General features: G+C 40.9%; 1 protein-coding gene across 1 annotated transcript; it reads left to right on the top strand.

The window, feature by feature from the left end:
• The first annotated feature begins 2,584 nt into the window (after positions 1 to 2,584).
• On the top strand, positions 2,585 to 22,153 carry LOC119652750 (alkaline phosphatase 4). Its single transcript, XM_038057049.1, has 3 exons — positions 2,585 to 3,408; positions 20,342 to 20,571; positions 20,699 to 22,153. Exons 1-3 carry the CDS (start codon positions 3,294 to 3,296, stop codon positions 22,046 to 22,048), a joined length of 1,695 nt encoding a protein of 564 aa, XP_037912977.1. The 5' UTR covers positions 2,585 to 3,293; the 3' UTR covers positions 22,049 to 22,153.
• Positions 22,154 to 25,658: the final 3,505 nt, after the last annotated feature.

Below are 25,658 nucleotides of genomic sequence, written 5' to 3'. Positions count from 1 at the left end.
CTTCCACTTTTTATTGACATTTCTTTTACTTTTTCTGTGGCACTGCTAACGATTTCCGTTAAGTCAGCATACGTAGCGTAAGTAGGTAACAGTGCCGTTCCGAAGAGCCCAATTAGCACTCCGGTGCACTGTTTTGATGCCACAAACTCTCGTGACTGCTGTGATGAAAGCAAGAAGGCAGAGTTCACGCGGAATACATCTTCAGAGCCAGCCAGTGGCATTCACGAAGGAATGCAGCTCTCCCACCCTGCAGCTAGAAATCTCTCTGAGGTCCCCAAAGAATTATTTATCCAGTGTCTGTAGCCTGACTCTAGCTTGAGCTGGGCAATTGAAAAGGAAGTGCATGAGGATTTCCCCTTCTTCTCCGCTGCTTCAGCAATGCGAATTTTCGAGTATACCGAGCCTGGCGGCATGATCCCCTATGTGCCATTGCACCGCGGAGACCGCCGTAATCTTGTACGAATATGCATTTGTACGCGTTTTGTAAGATCGCGTGATCGGGTTTTGCTATAAGCGGGCTAAATACTCCTTGACTTGGTACAAGTAGTGAGTCTTCGCCTTTTTGCGTCCGCGGCTGCTAAGTAGAGTGAGTAGATTCCGCCTTTAACAGTCGTCAGCGGGACACAGACTCTACCTGCCAAAGAACTGCGAAAAATAGAGTCCCCCTTAGCCAATCCATCTGCCCGTTCATTCGCCTCTATGTTTCTATGACAGGGAAACCAGTGGAGGGTGACTTTGAGCGTACCGCCCAGATTGTTCCATTCGCTTCTGCACTGCCCCAACAGCTTGAAGGCTCACATCACGTCAGGCTAGTATTAGGACGGTAAAAAGTTGGCGAGGATTGGAGTTCTTCTATGGATTCGCTCACAACACTTTCGAAATACTGATCACGAATGTGGAGGGTGCAATGGTGTGCTTGAAGGATGTGGTTGGCTAGGATGTTCACCTTTTCGGGAGTGGAAATATTTTGCAGAAGGACAGAAGTTTGTTGGGTTGATTTGCCTAGAAGAGGCAAGCTTTTCTGAGTGCCCTGAAGGTGTCAGGGTTCAGTTCTATGTTGGAGAGGCGTTTGTGGAGGTAGTTAAAATTCTATCGCAGATTGAACTGTCAAGGGAAAGGATTTCGTCACGGAGAAGAGAGTATTGCGGAGAGTATCTATTTCTAAATAGTCTCCGCCTAAAGGTACTTTTGTACCGAAGCGGCTCGCAGATGTTAAGTGCCCCTTTATAGTAAAAAAATATGTTTAGGTCTGACAAAGCCTTGGCCCAAATTGTGGGCCGAATTACGCTCAATATAATTAGCAATCATGTCGTGTTCTGCAAATTATATAAAGGAGCACTTAACATCTGCGAGCCGCTTCGGTCACGCTGCTCCGAGGGCAGAGGTGAGGCAGCTTCTGACGTTTTGCCTCTGCTCCCGTAAGAAACCGTGAAGCCGTCTTCGCCTAATATTTTTAAAGTTTGGGTGCTAAGCCCTAAGCGAGGGGTCCGTGGGCCAAAAAAGAGGGGGTAAGTTGCTCCCAATTTGGTCCGGTCCAACATCAAGTCGATACGGCCTTAGGACCCCCCAATTCTTAAAAAAATATTTACATACAGGTTCTTCGATGTTTAAACTATTGATTTAGAAAAAAAAGGTCCATTTAACGAAATTTCGCCCGGCTGTTTTCTCACCATCTTTGATTTTTTGACAACGATGAAAGGGGCTGGGGGGCTGAAGAAAAAGAAGAAGAATCAAAGCAAAAGGATGCTAACAATCTACTAGTCTGCAACAATCATACTAATATTGCGATCCTTATCAGTTAATGTTTCCTAAAGATGGGTCAAAGTTTAACGTAAATTTCTTTTTACAAATGATGAAAGCTTAATGATTGGGAAGCAAATTGGGTATGTCGTAGAAGACTCACTTATGAAGAATATACTGTAGAAGTCACAAAAATGAAGAGTTTATATAGATATTGCCATATGAACTTCGAAACTGATATTTATTTCGTCTCCGTTTTATTTACTTTTCTCTAGGATGATTAGGGTACAACCTTTAATTCTGCGCAATTTGTATATAAACATTCCATCCCATTGAAAGGGATTGGGGGCAATCAAGAAAGGGTAATAGTAACCAAAATCTTTTTTTCTACTTCCTACTTTCCGATGCATAACTTACATTTTTTTATGTACTCAATAAATGGGTTTTCATAAAAGTAATAAATCTTATTTTCTCAGAATACTACATCTTCCTTGTAGAGGCTTTGTATCATAGCTAATAGGCAATAGAAACTGTGCTTATTTACGTTCTGAAACTGGGTATTGTTAGACTAATTTGAGTATGACTTAAATGGCTCCACCAACGTACTCGTATTTTGCAAGCATTGTTGAGCTATTGATGGACCCTGTAAATTGAAGCAGGTTCGTGTAGCTTTCATATGTTGCAATACGTAGAAGACTCGGAAAATTTTCTAAGCAGGAGAATGCATTAATGTTCTGCAAAATGATGAAAAGGTCGTCGTAAGTCTAGAGCGCCACAATGATAAAAATTATGTGAATGATATTTGTGTTCTCAGTTCAGTTTAACCCACTGCATCTTTTGTGTGCATGTACTTGAAATATTTGAGATCACCTCATTGTATTCATAAGATATATAGTACCAGTTGTACACGGATTGTAGGTATGCCTACAGTACGGAAAGTACAAACAGTAAGTGAATGAAACGTGATAACAGAGATATATTAACGAATGTCAGGTGGTGATGCAATTAAATTTTGTGCTACAGAATAGATAAATCTGTTTAACACTCCTCTCTTTGAAAGCAGATATTTTTATTTCCAGCTACTCCGTAACAGTGGCACGTACCTTCCCACATAGATGTAACATTATTTCTCCAGTTTAGATAAAAATATTCAAATAATAGTGGCGGTTGATTTGGAGATGAATAAACAAGAATTCTGTCTATTTTTGTTTCGATTAAAAGCATACCTAAATTAAGTAAATAAAAGTAGCTGATGTGACATTAATTAAAAAAAGATAACTGAAATGTAAATGTCGACTATGATAATATTCGTCACGATACGATGAATATATAAATTGAAGTGCTAACAAATCTAGGCAGATGTTGGGTTCTTAGCCGTCAAGAATCTAATATCACAGTAGAAGTCTGTCAAAGTGAGAATAAGTTCATTCGGAGCAGAATTCGTTTACTAAAAGATCGTGCAAATATCAGATGGCTGCATAAAGTGATTTTTTGTTTGTGCATTTGTTTGTGATAGTAATTAAAATAGTCAAAATAATTTGAATTAAATCAAGATGTTGAAGACAAATATCATGACCCTAAAGGTGTTGATCCTATTTATAATCAGTAGTTTGTTACCAAATCACTCACTTTGCAAATCGTTCATAAACAGAGTCAAAAGGACGGAAGGTACGAATATAATTTCATAATCATTGATTAGCGGTAACAGTAAATTCGTTAAAGTGGAGAAATAAAATTGTCAGATTTTTTATTGGGTATTCTCTAACATGATATCTGTAATAGTGAATACAGATTTCTTTCCAATTCGATTCAGGTTAGTCGGATTGTTGTGAATAGAGCTAGAAGCCCGCTTAAGATTTTGTTAGTCTACATTCTATATTATAATGATAATATCTGAACAGTGAAACTATGCCCAACACCCAATTTTAAGTCAGTGAAACTTTCAAGGATGTTGAACTCTGCCTCCTTTTTCCGTACTTTAAATGATACAGTGGCATACATTCAAGGACCCAAGTTTTAAATACTACAGATTCGCAATTCCCAATGGAGGAGGTTAATCGAAACCCATCTACAAACCACTAGTGACTGTACTTAACTCTTAGGTTGTTGCAAATGAAATGGCCGTTTTGGTACTAAAATTTGAAACGACTGTAAAGCTTACAAAAATTTATTTATTTAATCAAAATAGGTGCCAGTCGATTCAAAATACTTCTTCCAACTAGATTCAAGAGCATGTATGCCAGTTTCGTAGAAGTCCAACTGTCGGGCGTTGATAAATTCGTTGAAGGCAATTTTGACAGCCTCTTCGTTCCTAAATTGTCTTTACGTCAAAAATGATCCAAATGCTTAAAAAAGTGGTAGTCGGTTCACGAAAGGTCCGGTGAATATCGTGGATGAGGCCGAGTCTCATACTGCAAGTCGTTCAGCGGTTTGAACCGTTTTTTGGATACATGTGGTCGTGCATTGCCATGAAGGAGTATCACACCAACTGTGTTGACCAATCTCGGCCGTTGACTACTCAATTTTTGGTGCATTTCCTCGAGTTGGGTACAGTATTTCTGTGCATTTATCGTTTCTCCAGGTGCCAAAAAAATTGTAGATAACCCCAACTGTAGACCACCAAACAGTCACCATTACCTTCTTCGGATGGGGGCTCGGTTTGGGTATATGCTTCGGTGGCGCTGATCGGTTCCAGTTTTCATCACATGTCACTATTCTGCGCAAAAAGGGGTTGCTTCTGTTGCGGGAGAGTAAAGAACTGCAAATATCCATTCGAAGCGCCACGTTTTGCTCCGTAAGGGCTTGTGGTACCCATTTGTCGAACTTTTTCACCTTTCCAAGTTGTTGCAAGTGCCGGGAAACTGTCGAATAGTATACGCCCAGTTTCTCTGCAATGTTCCTCATAGACTGACGTGTGTCGGATTCACCTAACACACGCAGCTCGTCGTTATCAATCGATGGTCCTGGATGTCCATGTGGCTCATTTTGCAGGTTTGCTTCGCCTGACCGGAATTTTTCGAACCACCGTCGTGTAGTTCGTGCGCTTACCGTATCAGCTCCAAATGCGCTATTAATGTTCTTGGTCGCTTCCGATGCTTTATGACCGAGTGTGAACTTATACAGAAAAAGTATACTTTTTGGCTATTTTCCATCCTTTTTTCCTTATCATTCACTGTTATCACAACGATGGTCAAAACTAAAATGACTCCTTGATTAAATGTAGGAGTATTTATAATTCACTATCCGACACCAACAGGGCCAACTGGTGGTGGTTTGATACACCAAAATCGCAACTAATTTCACTTGATTGGCAAATCGGCCATTTCATATGCAACCTAATACTTTTGAATTGTTGATGCCCTAACAGGAAAAAGAACAACAACAAAAAAATATAGGACCTAGCGTCTCATTTGCACATACGATTCTTGACGATGTGTTTTCGCACACCTAAGAATATGCCAAGGAACCTGCGCTGCTCCCCTACTATTCAGTACCATTTATTTTAGATGACGCTGCTATTGGTTACTCCAGGATTCTAGGTTCTACTGGGCATCATAGCCAGTAATGAACTTATCGTCCTTATTATGCTTTCATTTCAACATGTCCACGAATTTCTGAGACATACGGTAACGATGCTCCCCTTTGGATATTGTTTCAGAGCGAATACTTTGATGACACTTAGAGATTGACATGAAGGTTAAAGAAGACCTGCAACAACAGTCGTAACCAATTCCAATATCTTGCATTTGTATCAATATGTGAATCTTACGTTAAATGACCATTCTGCTAAGGAAAACAGCATCATTCAGGCTGTAACTTTAGAATGTTTTTCTAGTTTTGTCGGGTTGGCCATGCATTCTTCACTGTTTTCCTCTTTGTTTATGTTATGGGCACTGTCGTACTAGATATCCACTATGCAGCGTGCACACAATAAAGCTGTACTGGAACAACTCGTTCAAGAATGGAATAATCACCATTCTGTGGCTGAAACTGAATAAAACATACTTTTCGACGACCGCCTAGTACTAAGTGACTTAAGTATATCGGATCGGTACTTTCAGTCAATGGTGGTGAAATAACTTCAATGGTATGGCAAGTACATATCAGCGGCCGCTCCGGGAAGCCTAATTAGCGTTGTGGTGTGTTGTTTTGATGCCACAAACTCCTTTAACCGAAACTCCTGTGTAACCCCTCACGGGGGACAGCAGCTCTACCAACTTGCATCTAGAGATCCCTCTGAGGTCCAAAGAATGGTTTCTTTAGGCTCTAGCTAGAGCTCTGTAATTGCAAACGAAGTGCCTTAGGGTCTATGCTTCTACTCCAGAGTTTCGACAATGTGAATTGTAGGCTATGCGGAGTCCCTTATGGATCAGTTCCCTGTTCAGACCGTCGTAGGTATTCGCACACATCTGGCACAAGACTTCTCCCAAGGCAAATCCTTCTTGGCGCAGGTGGTGAACCTCCGTCAAAAGAATGTGGGGAACTAGGAGGGAGGTTTAGAAGTGCATTAAGATCATCTGTGGGCAGGAATGCAGAGTCCCAGCAGCACCTATACATGCGGTCGTTTGAAAGCTTCATCTTCAACGATATAATCACATAATCCACAGACTTAAACACCGATATAGGCCGACCGAAGCAACGGTGGCTAGATGCGCTAGACAGTAATTAAAGTATTTCTTGACTGTACGCGGGTCAAGCCAACAAAAAGTGGTGAACCCGATGTAACCGAGACGAGCCCGTTAACAAGGTGGTGAAAGGTTTCACTTTGAAATTAACAATAAGCCACCATCTGGCGAGTTTTCAAATGTTAAGGACTCTTGATAAAAGTTTTTTTTTTTCTAAACTTTGAGGTTCATTTTGGACATGCAAAGTATTCTAGTACATATTTGGAATCTGTTGGCGGAAACTGTTAACGTGGTTTGGCAGGATTTTCTTTGATGTTTCTGATCATTTTTTCGAAGGGATTTCAGATATCTCCTAGTTGTAATAATAATAGGCGCGCTATTTTATTGTGGCTACACAGTAATTCATGTCTCAATCCCATCCCGCTCGACACGGATGTTGTAGACGGCGATTTTATTTGGTCTCGTCGAGTGGTCATAGTAAGCCTAATCACTTTAATTGATTTTTTTGGAATGTCGAATTTCCTCATGAGCTTGGGTAAGTGGATCTGAAGCCAATGAAATAAAAAGGAAGGGAAGAATAGGGACAAATACATCTAACAATAGTATGCTTGTACCATTGCTATATACGGTGATGCCCTTCTTTAAGCTATTTGTATGAAAAGAAACCATATTAAAATTGTCTCTCACACTCGATTTACTCGAGGCAAGGCTCAAAATGTGTGTGTGAAATAGTTCTCATTCTTAGAACCTTTCCGATGGAAAAAATTGAAAAAAAAAAATCACCGTGATACACCTACAAGATACCTAGGCCTCAAAATACATCCCAGCGCAATATCTGCACAAATAAAGTTAGTAATAATATATTACCACGTTTTAGAAATTCACCGGAAAACCCGCCTTAAGTTGATCCTAGAAGTACACAATTTGTTGTTCTTTCGTTGGCTCATAGCTTCGGCACTAATATCTTTTCCGGTATACGGATAGAGTAGTTCCTTTGTTTCCGTGGCAAGAAGCAATTTAACTAGAAACAGGGTAGTTCACAGACGAATTAACTTCCCAGGCGCTGCCTCACCTCTATCCTGTGTGGCCCCTTTCGACCGCGGTGCTCCGCAGGGCAAAGGTTTGATGAATTTACTTGTTCCTTGATGAGCGAAATTGTCAGTAAAAAATTGACTTCAACGCTAGTTGATGAAGCTGGTTGTCACTATATTTTATTAGCTTCATGACGTAAATGTAATTTTTTAATATGTGGATTGTTCGATATTTGATGGTTAGGGGTAGTATCAGTATTATGTCGTCCAGTTTGCGATATGAAATCAGGGCCTTCAACTCTGTGGGACAACTATTAAGCAATCCATCACATTACATCGTTATAACACGTCCATTTGGTTGTAGATGACATTTGCCTGAAATGCGGCTATGTTCAATGTTTACCGATTTCACAGATTAGTCGTGTTTATAAAACTTCTTCTTCCTGTCTGCGAAATGGTTTTTAGCCCGTTGGAGCTCCCGATAATCCTCTCTATGAGTTCCAGGGTTGTAGAATGCAGAATTTTAATGTCATTCCAATGGAAAAATTTCGGGGGTTCGTTCTACTCCTCCAAAAAAGGTTGCTCGTCATCAGGGATAGAGTTCTCAATAGAGACGTGAACGTGAATTAGGCTGATATTACGGTATTTACCTGGTACGCGCAGGTGCATAATGTTCTATTTATTTCTTCAAACACGACGTTGTATCCTTTTCGTTGCCGGGTTTGTCGCTGTATATTGTGGCCGTAGAGTTTCATCTGTGGCTTTTAAACAGAATTGGTTTTCACAGATGGTGTGTTGGCTTCAAGCTAATATGCCAAATACTAACGTTCGTTTTTCATCTAACATAACAACAGCATTTACTAGCAGAGTTGATGTGCTCCATACCAAAAGCCGCATTTTATGAAGAGAGTATAGCTATGAAGTGCCGCATAATCATTTTAGGGCACCGCACAATTCTGCCGCACGCTCATGTAAAGCTAATTTAACAAGCGGTGTCATAATCACCAATTAAATGTAAGCAGGCAAAACATTTTATCATATTACCACTCACTAGAAAGGTATTTGGTTGAACTTCAATATTGAAATGACCAAGGATTCTTAATACACGTACGGCGTCAGGACGTAGGTAAACTAATCCGAGCAAAAACAACAAGTGTCTACACTGAAAAACCGACGAACTTCCAAGGGCCCTTCGAAAAATACGCATTGATATTTGGGCTCTACAAGAAATTCAATGGTGTACTATCAAAATTTACGACTTAAAACGTCGTAGCCCATATTCTCAATATTATGTTCGCATCGCCATCTCGGAGAGTTTCCGTGATGCCATAAAGAAGTCGGGCAATTTGAGGGAAGGTTGATTAGGCTCACTATTATGTCCGTTGACTGCACTATTCATCCCATACAGGTCGACCTGATACCGAAAAAGGCGCCTTATCACAACTTCTCGGCACAAAACTCTAAAACGTGCCTGCTGATGTGTGGGTGAAACGGCACACAGGAACAGGTGCCATGGTGCAAAAGGGTTTGGAACACGCAATGACGGTAGCGGGCCGTGATTGATACAGAGCTGCACCGATGGTGTGGATATTTAATTCGCGCTGATAAAAACTCACTTGCTAAGATTGGTCTAAACAACGCAGTCGAAAGGAAGCAACCAACCAGCCAAATCAATGTTGGCTTGCTCAGCTAGATGATTCCATCTAAATCCGCCACATGAAAGAGCAAAATGGCGCAACTGACAAAGATGAGCCGATACCGCCTCTGAACGGGAGAAAGGCTGAAGAGGAAAAATAAAATTGAGGGTGGCAAGGTTGTAGTCGATTTTGCGGGCACACGCACTTTGCGTCACCGTCCTTCGGGGTCACCGATAAGCGATTCATCAACCATCGTCAAGGCGGGTTTGTAAAGAACTGTGAAACTACTGGCGCAGCGCACACGCCTCTTTACACAGCATTCCCGGATTTGCAGATTTGACGTTGAGCGTGAGCTACGGATTGAATTGCACTACCACGATCAGAAAATTAACTTTTGAAATATTGTGGGTGTATCAAAACCGCTTCCTACCTCTGTCGGAGTTCATCAAGGAAGCGCCCTCTCACAATTCCTCTTTGTTTTTATTATGGACGCTGTCACACGGGACATCCAACGTCCAGCGTCCTATACACTGCTTTATGCAAATTATATTTTCCTCACGTCTCATAATAAAGCTGATCTCTCAACTTGTTCAAAAAAGGGATAATCGCCTCATGTAACACGGTCTGACACACACTGAATCGAAATTAAACATTATTTTTGATGACCGACCCCGATGAAAGAGGCACTATCACTGTCAGTGGCAGTAACCTACCAAGAACTGTGGGCTTTAATATCTCGGATAAGGGCTGTCAGCTGTTGGAGAACGGCGTTATAAAGTTGCTTCACGCATTTCTGCAACTTGGATGAAGTGGCGTTCCACAACTGACGTTCTTTGTGAAGGAAGTATCAACGAACATCTTAATTTCAAAATTTTCCGAAGCGCCATCCGCCCTGCTACCCTCTATGGTTTTGAGTAGTGATTGACCAGAAAGCACAATGAACGCCGTCTTGTGGTAATGGAGATAAAAATATTGCGTTGGACTTGATACCTAAGGTGCCACGATCACATCCAAAATTGAGTATATCCACAATCGATATGGAGTTGAACCGATCATGGAAAAATTGCGACGGAGGCGTCTTCGATGGTATGGTTAACTCAAAATTGAAAGAATTTATATAGACTCTGCTTCATTCCTTTATTACATGTTCCATCCAACTTTAATGAAATATAAGTGGATATGACGATCGATGGAGAAAGGATAAAAGTAACTAAAACCCGTTCTTTCCCACTTTTCGTTTCCCGGAAAAAGACTTGACATTTTTTTGAGATTGAAAGAGTCCTGTGTCCCATCCGTTTGATAAAGAACTTTACTTAATCATTTTGGGAAGAAATTGCGATTCGTGTAACAGTGTCTTATCATCTGCCTCGCTCTCATCCTTGAATCAAAATTGTCTCGGTTTCGTCTAACTTATGCGTAAACCCGGGGTTTATGGCACAATGTAATTCAGACTCATTTCATATTTACGAATGTCTAATAATTGCACTGGTGAGGCTCTGCTCTGAACGAAACCGTCAGTCACTATTTCTGAAAAAAAGTCATATTGTATGTTCTCTTCACCGGTGCATTTTCATAAGAAAGAAAATCTCACTTTTTTCGAAAATCGCGTGCTTTTCGTTGAGGTTTTGTTATCATAACTAACTCAGGAGGTATTTCAAGTGGCAATAGAAACTGCGCTTGTTTACATTCTGGATCTACATATTGTTAGACTAATTTAAGTATGACTTAAATGAATTCATCGACGTACTCATATTTTGCTAGCATTGTTAAGCTATTGAGATACCTCTGCAAATTGGAAGAGGTTCGAGCGGTTATCATATGTTGGAGTACAGAGTTGACTTGGAAAATTTTTCAAGTTAGAGAATACAAGTAAATTGATATTCTGGCAATGACGACAACATCGTCATAGGCCTAAAGCGCTATAATAATAAAAGCAATCTGAATGATGTTTGCGTTCTCTGTTCGTTTGTACACATGTACTTGAAATATTTGAGATACCTCATTGTATTTTTATGAAATATAGTTTTAATTGTAAGTGCATCTACAACACGAAAAATACAAATAGGGAATGAATGAAACCTGGTTACAAAGATGTAAAAACTATCCTTTTTCCTCAAATAGTAAAATTGATTAATTTTCCCGTCGAAACATTGCTTTGCCAAAAAAGCACTTATAATTTCCCCCGCGTCCAATAGATACTCCAGTCGATGGATCGCCATCAGCTCTTTGATTGAGCTCTATGGATTTGAATCGCAAATTGAGAATTTTTGCGTAATTACTTCTTTCCTACTTGTTCTTTACCACTTTGGAAAAATTTGCATTCTAGAAACTACAATTAATGTGGCTATTCAATTACGCGGCATATCAGCCGCTTCCCATATGAAGATTTTAGACTTTATATGAAGAATATAGGAAATATATGCAACGTCACCAGATGACAAAGGCACTGTGTTATATCATCTCATTATTATGTCCGCCTTTATGAAGATCATTTTTATTGATAAAGTTCCGTCAATCAAAGATTCTATTCATTATTTGGTCTCAGATACTGATGTAGTTATTAGTCGAACATTGGCAATTATCTTTTTAATTACTAGTTATTACTTAAGTTTTTGCTAATTGAAAGATAGCAGTTAACTAGACAAGCAATTAACAATTATGATTGATAACTACTAACTAATATAATATGTCACTTGATCAAATTCAAGCTCAGTGCTTTATTGGAGTTCCTACCGTTTGTTATCGGTAAAATTTTTCATTTAATCCTCGTATGTCACAAGCTTCAGCTAATGATTTTCTTCATTTTCTACCTCGGCTGCTATAACTCTTGAAATAACGGTGTAGTAGTCTCTTTTTTCATTCAAAGACTAGTTCATATGGAGCTCTTTTTAAGGTTTTGTCTAAAACAAAACCTTATTAAAATCCGTCTACTGTCTGTCTCTCACACGTATTATTGTTGTAGACGGTTATAGCGATTAACACCAATTTTGGTGGAAATGTGGGAACTGTGAACGCTCGCGAATACAGTAAGTTACATAATTCTTCAACAACTAAACCAAGGCTTCCTCACACTCTTCCTGTCTATGTTATTGAGCAGAAGAGCGAGGATGTCAATGCATAACCAAGATATTAACAGAGCAGGATTCAGTTCGTTGTTTTGTCTAAGATTTGGAAATGCAGAAATCTCAATACCAGCGTCAAGTTGAGTAGTACACTGGGCTTACGTTACCTCTGTATTGCTATAAGGAAAGATACCGCCGTAGCTTCTGAAAAGTTTCATCAGCATCATCAACGGTGCAACAGCCGGTATCCGGTCTAGGCCTGCCTTAATAAGGAACTCCAGACATCCCGGTTTTGCGCCGAACTCCACCAATTCGATATCCCTAGAAGCTGTCTGGCGTCCTGACGCCATCGCTCCATCTCAGGCAGGGTCTGCCTCGTATTCTTTTTCTGCCATAGATATTGCCCTTATAGACTTTCCGGGTGGGATCATCCTCATCCATACGGATTAAGTGACCCGCCCACCGTAACCTATTCAGCCGGATTTTATCCACAACCGGACGGTCATGGTATCGCTCATAGATTTCGTCATTGTGTAGGCTATGGAATCGTCCATCCTCATATAGGGGACCAAAAATTTTTCGGACAATCCTTCTCTCGAACGAGGCCAAGAGTTCACAATGTTTCTTACTGAGAACCCAAGTCTCCGAGGAATACATGAGAACTGGCAAGATCATTGTCTTGTACAGTAAGAGCTCTGACCCTATGGTGAGACGTTTCGAGCGGAACAGTTTTTGTAAGCTAAAATTGACTCTGTAGGTAGCCAACAACCGTGCGCGGATTTCATCATCGTAGCTGTTATCGGTTGTGATTTTCGACCATAGATAGGAGAAATTGTCAACGGTCTCAAAATGTATTCTCCTATCCTTATTCTTCCTGGTTGACCAATGCGGTTTGGGGTTGTTGGTTGGTTCGCCTTCGGTGCTGACGTTGCAACCATATATTTTGTCTTGCCTGCATTGATGTGCAGCCCAAGATCTCGCGCGCCTATCGCCGCCTGCTCGATCTGGATGACCGTTGTAGTTGTACTGGTTCTTCCCATGATGTCGATATCGTCAGCATAGGCCAGTAGTTGGGTGGACTTAAAGAGGATTGTACCTCTTGCATTTACCTCAGCATCACGGATCACTTTCTCGAGGGCCATCGTAAACAGGATGCATGATCGGACATCCCCATGTCGTAGACCGTTGTTTATGTCGAATGGTCTGGAGGGTGATCCTGCTGCTTTTATCTGGCCACGCACATTGGCCAGGGTCAGCGTAGTCAGTCTTATCAATTTCGTCGGGATACCGAATTCTCTCATGGTCGTGTACAGTTTTACCCCGGCTATGCTATCATAGGCGGCTTTAAAGTCGATAAACAGATGGTGCAACTGTCGTCCATATTCAACAGTTTTTCTATCGCTTGCTGCAGAGAGAAAATCATCTGTTGCTGATTTGCCTGGGGTGAAGCTTCTTTGGTATGGGCCAATGATGTTCTGGGCGTATGGGGCTATCTGGCCTGGCAAGACAGAGAAGAATATCTCAGCAACGTGATACCTCTATAATTGCTGCACTGTGTTATATCTCCCTTTTTATGTATGAGACAGATAATGCCTCTTTGGCAATCATCAGGCATTGATTCGCTATCCCACACCTTGAGCACAAGTTGATGAACCACTTGTTGTAATTGGTAGCCTCTATATTTAAGTAATTCGGCTGTAATTCCATAGGCTCCTGGTGACTTATGATTTTGATGCCGATGAATTGCACGAACTCTTTCTTCTACACTTGTTTCAAGTCATCGTTAATACCTGTCTCCATTATGTCATCATAGTACTCTCTTTTTTGGTGTCCATGAGAATGTGGCACGGTCGGCCGTCCCGACCTCATGAGACGGCTACCAAGTTGGGATTAATGAAGAAGATAGTAATTTCTATGAAGGGTAGAAGGAGGAGAAAGGGGCATAACTAAATGATTCATTCGGACTTACATTGCCAACAGAGCTTGGCTAGATACAACTCCCTGCAGAAAAAAACAAGTCGGAAAATTGGAAGCTGGATGATCCAGTTATAAAAGTTTTATGTTCGTCTTGTGTGAAAGATTTCCTATGTACACACACCCATTCAGACATACCTGAAAATTCAAAATATTCCTTCATATGTGTACCTCCAACTCCAACCCGGCAGTTCATATGAGTTGTCGTCGTACACGTTTTAGAGTGCGAGAAATTGACACGAAATACACAATTTTGACCTTCTATAATTTTATTAACAATAGTTGGATTTCGGCGTCCTAAGTCCGCATAAACTTGATGCCGGGCCGGACCAAATGAGGAGCAACTTACTCCCTCTTGTTTTGGTACACGGACCCCTCGTTTAGGGCTTAGCACCCAAATTTTCAAAATATTAGGTGCCGTCATTACGGTTTCTTACCAGGGTCGAGGCAAATCGTCAGACGCTGCCTCACCTTTGCCCTCTGAGCAGCGTGACTGAAGCTACTGTAGTGAACTGTAAGTTTTCGCCTATTTTCCTTAAGGAGGTTACATTAGCTTTCAAAATATACCAGCCAGTAACTTCACACATGTTGGACGTGAAACACCAGTCAGTCCGGTTTCACAAATGCTCACAGATTGCCTAGTTTTATTTTGAAAATTGTTTTGTGGTATTTGCCATAACTTTTCAGATAAGCGTAGCAAAATCGCTGGTTGGCTTATAAATCTGAATACTCAATTTTTACAAATAATAACACAAGATGACAACTTAATTTAAAACTTCACAACAATATAACACTTTCCGTAAGATTCTACCACCCGCACATGGGAGCTCAAATTTGAGTGAAAGTCCGAACTCAGCGAGAAGTCCAATATGGTCAACACCACAGTTAGATACTAGACAGCTACCTCACTCCCCCTTGCCCCTCAAGGGGGGAAATCAGTGCGAGTACACACGATTTCAAATTGTTTTGCCCTTGAGCATGAGCGAGATGTAACGAAAATCCGATCAGCTGTGTTTGACATACCGCCCGGACTTGCCAATGCATTGGTGAGATTGGCAAGTTTTTGCTTATGTAAAAGTGAATATGTCAAACAACTTTTTGCTATATGGGTAAGCACGCCGTAGTACCAGAATAGCAAAAGCTCACCGATCTCTCTCTTACCAAAACGATTTGACGAAGATTATGCCTTTTCCTTGTTTAGCGTCTCTGATGTGCACAGATAAGCTTCTGCAAGCACATTTGCAAGTGGGGTCATTTTTGTAAGGGTACTGCCTATAGTAGATCTACTGTGGTCAACACTACACATTTTCATACAGTGGTGAAAATGTAAAGGCGCCGTAAGTCGATTATGATTTGCTTTTTTCTTCGGAATCTTAATGATAAGTCCCTCCTCATAATCTCTGAGAATGACTTCAGATTCCCTGGGATTTCGGTATAAGTGGAAGTAGCAGATCTTAGGAAACTACTGCCTTAGTATGCAGTGAATTCCTACAAAAGCATCATTTTGCCATACGTAACTTTAGTAGTGACAACAAAATTTTCACCAAAGGTTCGAATATCGTATGTGATTGGAAATAATTTTTTACTGGGGCTCTAATTTCATAAAGAGAAATTATGGTCGTTTTTCTATTGGGTAATTTTTAAGAGCGAGTCTTAGTTCACTTTAAATTTATACTTAAAGAGTTTCAACACTGAACTTAAATCTAGGACATGTTTTAAAAGATAATAATCGACAACCTTTATTTGATACATCACAATATTCCTGGGAGAAATTTATGAAATGTATGAAGAAAATATTGCATTGTAATCCATCGCCCCCACAAAAACGTAGTACTCACTGTACTACACTGTATACATACATTATTATTTAAATATTAAATATTATTATATTATTATTATTTAAATTTAAAAAAAAAAGTATAATAGACAATTTTACATAATTTCATATTCTGTACTTAAAAAAATTCAATCACCTATATCATCATCATCAACGGCGCAACAACCGGTATCCGGTCTAGGCCTGCCTTAATAAGGAACTCCAGACATCCCGGTTTTGCGCCGAGGTCCACCAATTCGATATCCCTAGAAGCTGTCTGGCGTCCTGACCTACGCTATCGCTCCATCTTAGGCAGGGTCTGCCTCGTCTTCTTTTTCTACCATAGATATTGCCCTTATAGACTTTCCGGGTGGGATCATCCTCATCCATATGGATTAAGTGACCCGCCCACCGTAACCTATTGAGCCGGATTTTATCCACAAACATAGATTTCGTCATTGTGTAGGCTACGGAATCGTCCATCCTCATGTAGGGGGCCAAAAATTCTTCGGAGGATTCTTCTCTCGAACTCGGTCAAGAGTTCGCAATTTTTCTTGCTAAGAACCCAAGTTTCCGAGGAATACACGAGGACTGGCAAGATCATAGTCTTGTACAGTAAGAGCTTTGACCCTATGGCAAGACGTTTCGAGCGGAACAGTCTTTGTAAGCTGAAATAGGCTCTGTTGGCTGACAACAACCGTGCGCGGATTTCATCATCGTAGTTTTTATCGGTTGTGATTTTCGACCTTAGATAGGAGAAATTGTCAACGGTCTCAAAGTTGTATTCTCCTATCCTTATTCTTCTTCGAGTTGACCAGTGCGGTACCGTAGTGCAAAACATAATCAAATGCATTGGTGTGTTATGCGTTATTAAATAATTCATCAGTAGTTAATTAATAATTTATTTAAATACTGTTCTACTAACTAACAAAGTAGTTAATTACTGCACAACATTGTTTATGTTTTAGATGAAACATTACTTCCCTTCTTTAAATAAAAATGTTATATTCAAACAATAGTGGCGGCTGATTTGAAGGCCAATAAATAATCCTCCTGTCTATTAAAAAATACTTAAATTAATCAAATAAAAGTACCTGATGTAACATTAATTATGGAAAGTGTTAGTACAGAATATGATAATATTTGACGCTATACGATGAATATATGAAGTGCTAACAAATCTGAGTATATATTAGGTTCATTGTCGTCAAGATTACCTATCGCAGTAGAAGTTTGTCAAAGTGAGAATATGTAAATTCATTTAGAGCAGAATTTGGGTACTAAAAAATTATGCAAATATCAGATGGCCGCATAATGAGATATTTTTTTTGGCAATTGTTTGTAATAATAGTTAAATAGTCGAAATAATTTAAATTAAGTCAAGATGTTGAACATAAACATCATGATCCTAACAGTGTTCTTCATAATTACTAGTTTATTAACAAATTCCTTTCTTGCAAATCCGTTATGAACATATAGACAAAAGACTCTCCGATTGCATACATTTTGTTATAGATACCATCATTCGCCAAGAAGTCTGGGGATTGTCCCTGCCAGTACATATGCTAATTCTCCTGATGTTGTTCACATATCGGTCGATATGAGGAGGGGTCACCCAATAGTTCACCTGGCTTCGGAATAAGTATCAACTTTAGCAGCTTCCATTGTTCAAGGAATTCTCCTTCTCTAAGGCATGCTGTAAAAACTTGGGCAAACATACCTGGTGCTGTCCTGGCTGCCACTTTCAGGGCGATATTCGGGATTTCATCTGGCTCTGGGGTCTTATTTCCAGTGAATTTCCTCCCTGCATTTAGAATTTCCTCTTCTACCACTACAGGAATTTCGCCGGGGTTAACATGTACTTTAGGCAGATTTGTATAGTTCACATCCTCTGGGAAGATATTGTGCATTTTGTTTTCTAGTAATTTAGGACAGGTAATCGGTGAGGAGCGCATGCCTTTCAGTGACGACATTACAGACCTGTAGGTGCCACCCTATGGATCAGAGTCAACTTCAGTACACATCCGCTTGAAATGTTGGGATTTGCTTGCTTGCGTGATAGCTACTTGCAATTTTTTCCTCGCGTTCTTGTATTGCATGTGTAGCTCAACGAATTCATGTTGATTTCTTCTGCGCTGATTGCAGGAATTCACGTCTCGAACACGAACGGCGTGAAAGTTTGCACCTGGCGAGGATAAAAGCTATAGATCTTTCCCCTAAGTGTCGCTTATGCCGTAAAATAAATTGTAAAATTTGTTTTAGAGCACTTTATTAGTTCTGAGAATCCTGGGTTCCTGAAATAATGCGACTTCAAAGTCCTCCTTTAGATGGAAGACCACCAGATTAGCTGGCTTACGCGCACTTCGAGTGTTTAAAATTTATCTACCTTTGCTCTCAGCATTATCTGTTTCCTAAGGGGTTCGTCGCTCTCCGTCGGACTGTCGATTTTCATCTCCTTCCACAGCTAGTTGGTGGTGTCGACAGGATCTCAGCCGTAGATCAGTATGCTCGTTCCAATCCGAGCCGTGAGTAAACTTTCGTAAAATCAATAAGGCGAATTTGCGCTCAATACAATTCGTAGTCATGTTGGGTTTTGCGAATTATATAAAGGAGCATTTAACATCTGGGAGCCATCTCGGTCACGTCGCTCCCAGGGCAGAGGTGAGGCCCGCCTGACGATTTGCCTCTGCCCTGGTAAGAAACTGTAAAGCCGTCATCGCCTGACATTTTTCTAAAGCCTGGCAGAACCAACAAGACTATGAACTAGCAAAGTACAGGGAGCAACCGCACCAGGCGCGAAAGTTTTACCTACAAGTCAGCAGGATGAAGCCTTATACACCACGATGTTCATCCTGCCGAGACAAAGAGGGGAATCTGATTTCCGACAGAATGGGCATATTGGAGCGATGGGTTGAGTACTTTGATGAGCTACTGAACAACTAGAACATCGGCGAGTTGGAGCTCTCGCCAACTGAGGACGATGGACAAATACTGCCACCACCAAGTATAGGAGAAACAGTTCGTGCAATTCATCGGCTTAAAATCATAAGTCGCCAGGAGCCGATGGAATTACAGCCGAATTGGTTAAATATGGAGGCGACCAGTTACACCAAGTGGTTCATCAACTTGTGCTCAAGGTATGGGACAGCGAATCAATGCCTGACGAGGCATTACCAGTCTCATACATAAAAAGGGAGATATAACACAGTGCAGCAATTATAGAGGTATCACGCTGCTGAGATATTCTCCTCTATCTTCCTAGGCCGGATAGCCCCATACGCCCAGAACATCATTGGCCCATACCAAAGTGGCTTCACCCCAGGCAAGTCAGCAACTGATCAGATTTTCTCTGTGCGGCAAGTGATGGAAAAACTGTTGGAATATAAACAACAGTTGCACCATCTGCTCATCGACTTTAAAGCCGCCTATGATAGTATAGCCAGGGTAAACCTGTACACGGCCATGAGATAATTCGGTATCCCGACGAAATTGATAAGACTGACTCCGCTGACCCTGACTAATGTGCGAGAACAGATAAAAGCAGCGGGATCATTCTGAAGACCATTTGACATCAACAATGGTCTACGACAAGGGGATGTCCTACCATGTGTCCTCCTTAACCTGGCCGTCGAGAAAGTGGTCCGTGATGCTGAGGTAAATGCAAGAGGTACGATCTTCTTTAAAATCATCCCCCACATCGGAATTGCGAACTCTGGGCCGCGTTCGAGAGTAGAATCCTCCGAAGAATTTTTGGCCCACTACATAAGCATGGACGATTCCGTAGCCTACATAACGACGAAATCTATGAGCGATACCATGACCGTCAGGTTGTGGATAAAATCCGGCTATGTTACGGTGGGCGGGTCATTTAATCCGTATGGATGTGGATGATCCAGCCCGGAAAGTGTATGAGGGCAATATCTATGGTAGAAAAAGAAGACGAGGCAGTTCCTTATTAAGGCAGACCTACATCGGATACCGGTTGTTGCGCCGTTGATGATGATGATGATCACGCCAAAGTAGATATTCTCACATATGCATATATTACGTGCTAGTTGCTAATGGGACAAATGTTCACTTAAATGTTTTTATGAAAGAAATACAGAAAACCTTTCTTAACTGAAGCGTCCAACTTGCGGTTTTCCGACTTGTTTAATAGTGCTTCAAATTTTCTTCGGCAGATGTTAGGTACCCCTCCATAATTTCCGATTAACTTGGTCATTAATATACGGCTCCTGCATGATGCGATGAAAATAGCTGGATTTTTTACCGGAGCTTATAAATATATACATATAGTACTTACTATTACCTACGTATTCATAACAAATAATTTACAAGTTTTCTAATATTTATTTTACGTTTACATACATACATACATTTACATTTATTTAGTTTCTTTATTTAGTTAGTTTGAATATCACCAAATATTCTCATTCTATTTATTTTCCCCCAACAGATATGCATTTTTGGCGAGAGCAGGGAGAAAACCATTTAAAGAAAATTTTAGCCACCTCCCTTGGCCCTAAAACCGATGTACTTGCCAAAAACATTATTGTTTTTATTGGCGATGGTATGGGTATGACGACTATTACAGCTGGAAGAATCTACAAAGGACAAACCAATGGGGGGTCAGGAGAGGAAGCTTCTTTAGTTTTTGATGATTTTCCATACACTGGATTAGCTAAGGTAAGTTCTTCCTTTTGTTCTGTAAATAGAAGGGAAAAAATTCAAGCTTTCAGTATATAATTTTTGAATGTGATTCAAAATTGTCGGGTGTAAGTAAATTGAAAATATTCTCATCTGATATTTTCAGACCTATAACGTTGACAAACAAGTTCCCGATTCAGCCGGTACAGCCACAGCTATTTTCTGTGGTGTTAAAACAAGGTACGGAGTACTAGGAATGGACAATACAACTCACCCTAAAAACTCTGAGAGAGGAAGGCTAACTTCGCTCTTGGACTGGGCGCAGAGTGTTGGCAAACGCACTGGAATAGTTACTACTACTCGGATAACGCACGCTACCCCAGCATCGCTTTACTCAAATATTCACGACCGTGATTGGGAATGCGATGGGGAGATTCCTGAAGAAAGTACTGGTATTTACAAAGATATTGGCAGACAGCTTGTGGAAGATTTACCTGGCAGACGTTTAAACGTAATATTGGGAGGCGGAAAATCCCCACTAGGCGCAATTGAAGAAGAACCCCCAAATGAATTATTCAAGGGTCCTTCGGAAAATGTTTGTAGTAGACGCGATGGGCGAAATTTGACAGATGAGTGGTTAGATTTGAGCCCAAACAGAGTGCTCGCTTTGAACAAAAACGATCTTCTCTCTATGGACGCAAAGGAAACTGATCATCTTATGGGAATTTTCTCAAATAATCATATCACATTTAAAGTTGGCCGGCAGGTAGACCGTGAACCTTCACTTCCAGTTATGGTAGACAAAGCGCTCGACGTTCTGATCCGACCAGAATCAAGAGGATTTGTTCTGGTAGTAGAAGGCGGGAGAATAGATCAAGCACATCATCAAAATTACGCAAAGGCTGCTCTCGAAGAACTCCTAGAAATGGATGAGGCTATTTCGTTAGCTATGAAAAGAACAGAATCTGACGAAACGTTAATCGTTGTAACTGCTGATCATTCTCATGCAATGACTCTCAATGGCTACCCGAAACGTGGGAACGATATCCTTGGCTTTGGCAACAAAGATAATGTTGTTCCTTACGAAACGATAACATATGCAAATGGTCCTGGATTCCATTATCACAGATTAGATGGTTCAGCAAATAAGTCGACAGGAAATTTCGGAACTTGGGTTAGTGTACAAAATATTGATGCGAAAGAAAGGGATGCGCCGAACTATCGGCACTTGGCTGCATTTCCTTTGAAAGATGAAACTCATGGGGGTGAGGATGTCCCAGTGTATGCGTATGGTCCTGGCGCCCACTTAATTCGAGGAGTGTTTGAGCAAAATTATATTGCTTATGTTCTGAGCTATGCAGGATGCTTTGGTCCAACAATGCATCTGAACAAATTGTGCATAAAGCAAATAAAAGAGGCTTCCTTTAATGCAAGGTCTGGAAGTGAGAGTATTCGTTCCTCAGAGACACTAATGGCTGTGATTATTTCATACATAGTTTCCTATCTATTGTTTTAAGTAGATAAATTGCTTTAACTATGGAGATATTAAAATTATATTATTGTTGGAATTTATTACTTGTAAGATTTGTTAAAATAAAATTGTTGTTGATCGAAGAAAGACCAATATCTTTGCAGTTTTATATAACGGTCAGTAGAAAGTGGCTTTAAATGATTTCACCTCTTACACCATGAGGTCAACCTACTTTTTAAAAAAATTGCCATTATCTTCTGTACTATAACAATTCGGTTTTAGTAAACGTCTGTATTATAGATAAAAAGGACTCAGATTTAATCCGCCAATAGAGAAGAGATGGAACATTTTCTATATTTTGTTTCATGTAATTCCTTTTCATGGGAAAAAAATATCCTATTCAATCTTCACCGATATTAGGGCTAGGTGAACCCCTCACTGCAGCCTATTCAGTAGATTTAACCAGTCAGTCATGATATAGTCCATAGATTTCATCATTCCTTAGTCTTCGACCCGTCCACGCTCCTGTAAGTGGCCAAAATTGGTGGAAGGATGCTCTTCTCGCACGCGGCTAAGGGTTCGCAATTTTTCTTTTAAGAATCTAAGTCCCCGAGGTATGCATTAGGGCTGAAAAGATCATTGTATTGTACATTACGAGCCGCTCGAATACCAGTTTGCTTTAGTGGAGTAGCCTGTAGTAGTTGTTACGGAAGCAAGTGGCAAGTAGTCACCAACTTCGAATCCAACCGCGACTATGAGCAATTAAATCATGGTCGAGGCGCGCATTTTGGAGGGCTCGCCGCTTAGTGCTTAAGACTCAATCAGCAGGGAAACCTGGTTGAGCACCGACAGTTTAAATTGCTTTCTAGAGGCTCTAGACGTTTAAATTGCTTTGAGGAGGCTTGTTTTATTACCCGACGTGGAAAAGCGTTCCCTGGTGAATCTTGTATAAACTTCAAACATTCGCAGACTTAATAGCTTTCCAAATGAGACTCTTTTACTGTAAGCAACTAAAAAACGAAGGAGAGATATCGAAACTGTGCAGCATTTTTAAAGAGGATAAGCCGGCCAAACTGGGTGTTCTCAGAAAACTGGATTGAATTTCCACGAACTCTCGAATTGAGTCAGTATGAACTTGGAAGTTAAAAACTGAAGACAGAAGTGAGTGATCGAGAGTTGGGCGTTTTTACAAACCATTCAAGGCAATAATGTTACAATGGGAATTGGTACACTAGGAGAGCAGTGGTTACCAATGAAAAAGTAGGAGCTTTTATATTGCCTTTTGAGTACCTTAAGTGGATGGCTTCCATCCAACGGTGCTCAAGGAGGGTAAAGAGCACCTAGAGCAACAAATATTTTTCGATCATGTCTTGTTATGGGCTATGCGCTTAGCTTTTAATAATCGCAATAATCCATATTGAATCAAGGCCTACCACTTGGCAGAAGGCTAAGATAGTCTTTCTACTTGGAAAAGATGACTATTCTGGGATTACCCGAGAAAGATGACTATTCAAACGCAGGAAACTTCGGCCAGATCATGCTCAGCTACAACGCTCCAGCTCCAGCTCAAACCAAAGGCGGTTTTAGAAAGGAACCAGGTGCATCGTTCCCTCAGCTCGGCGCCACAGCCCTTCTTTGTGAGAATACAGACCTTCGTGCCTCTGACCTTCGAGTCTAAAAACTTGTGCACCTCAGTAAAAGACCTTTAAGGGGTCTTATTGGTGGCTGCAGTGGTCTCCTGAGAGCGTCCATCCTAAATCGCATATGCGTGCAGTGGTCGAGGTCCCGGGGTACGTCGGCTAAGTTTTTCGTGTGGTTTCGGTGATGGCGGCTTCAGCTTTTGCACTGTGTTTTTAGTAGTATTAGCACACGAAGACTGCAGAGTCACTGTGGGGTCTTAGGTTTTCCCCGCATACCAGCTTCGCGAGACTTGCAGCAAATTTCTGGTGATTTTCTTTACGGAATTTGCCTCGGCATTGCACAGTCCAAAACTATTCTAGGTCAGCTCGTCGTAATCGGTTTCGCCATTTGGCTCTATCAAATGCCTGATCTAGATGCAATCTCGAGGCTTTTAGATCCCCACCCAGCGTATCAAGCCACCGTTCTTTCGGGCTGCCTTTTAGTCGTTTACCATCGACTTCGATGTTCAGACTAATCTTGGCAAATGAATTCTCGTTAGCGCGAATTGCATGACCATACCATCGAAGACGCCTATCACGCAATTTTCCCACGATCGGTACAATTCCATAACGATCGCGGATATCCTCATTTCGGATGTGATCAAAGCGTGTTACGCCACTAGTCCAACGCAACATCTTCATCTCCACTACCGCAGGGATTTAATGATATGCCTGACAAATGTACAAAATCATAGATAAGAAAAATGGGACATTGATCTAGAATCATCTGGTCACTTAGACGTCTTTAAAGATCACATAAATGGCGAAGACCAACAGCTGTCTTAAGGTCTGTAAATACCCTGGCTCAAACATTCTTCGAACTTTTTCCACTAAACAGAACTTCTGTGGTGGTAATGGATGCACCTTAGAAAATATGGGGAAGATGTTGATGTGGTGCTCAACATTATGTTCGGTTGTGACTTTGCGGTATTTTTGAAGAAGTACGCGAATACGCGGGTCAGCGACATCTAAAAAAACGATAGGGTGTTGGGTGTGCAAGCTGAGATTCTTCCTGATAACCCAAGAGAGGTCGTGGGATTAATGAGGGACCTGTTATGTAAACCCGTTAGCAATCCATAGTGACGAATGGTGTCTGACTTTCACTCTAATGAAGTGCAAAGAAAACGCTCATTGGAAGTCCTACACTTATGCCATATGTGCGGATTGACAAGGAATTTGCTGGAGACTTCTGCGCCTGTATCAACAAGGTAGCTGAGCCTACTCAAAAGCCTAGCCGAGAAAGTACAGGGGCTGCTACATTTTACGGCGTTTTCGGTGAACCAATGAAGTTATGAAAATGCCCAAGGGTTAGGGGGGTCTTGATGACCTACTACCGTATTGCTTCTTTCCGGAAGGGGATCTAGACTGTTATCTAATCCACCTTTCCCAATGCAAAGTACCGTCTGCCTTTGTTAATTTAGACACGGTGGCTGTGCTCTCCGGAAGTCTCTGCAGAGCATAGCGGTTCGGTGCCGACTTCGTCACCATCCAATTGCTTCATTTCGGGAAGTAGTTTTTTTTGACTCGCGGTCACCAAACGTAAGTTCTGCAAATAAGTGATAAAGTTTGGTCGTCCCACTTGCTTGAAAAGCGGAGAAGGAATGGAGGAAAAGAGTCCTGCGTCATTTCTTTCAGCATTTTCCTTTTTATTAATGCCATGTTGTTTGTTTTTAATAAATGAAGATTAATTAATTAATTTCAATTTTGTTTGTTCGATGAAGTAAATTTTACATGTATACCGTAAAATCTGCTACACTGCACCCAATCTCACATTGTCTGAATTTGAAGACAGGGTAGACAACCTTGTTCTTTATGCAAGGGGATGAATCCTAAAGGTGATTGCCGGTGACTTCAATCCTTTGGCCCTCGAGGAGGGAACCAGAGAGTAGTGCCCAACTGAATTTAGTTTTGGCCAATGCACGTGATACTAACAACTTTCGCAAAGGAGGTCTTTCTCATACCAAGACCTGACTTTT

Source organism: Hermetia illucens, chromosome 3 (genome assembly GCF_905115235.1).
Source record: "Hermetia illucens chromosome 3, iHerIll2.2.curated.20191125, whole genome shotgun sequence".
Lineage (NCBI taxonomy): Eukaryota > Metazoa > Arthropoda > Insecta > Diptera > Stratiomyidae > Hermetia > Hermetia illucens.
Note: the sequence above shows the minus strand (reverse complement) of the source record. Positions and strands in the feature narration are given on the sequence as shown.

Bases quoted from the DNA above. Each gene is read 5' to 3' on its own strand.
- LOC119652750 (XM_038057049.1), top strand. From the start codon at position 3,294: ATGTTGAAGACAAATATCATGACCCTAAAGGTGTTGATCCTATTTATA. The intron at 3,409-20,341 runs GTACGAATATAA...TTCCCCCAACAG, and splicing joins CAGAGTCAAAAGGACGGAAG to ATATGCATTTTTGGCGAGAG. The intron at 20,572-20,698 runs GTAAGTTCTTCC...TGATATTTTCAG, and splicing joins CATACACTGGATTAGCTAAG to ACCTATAACGTTGACAAACA.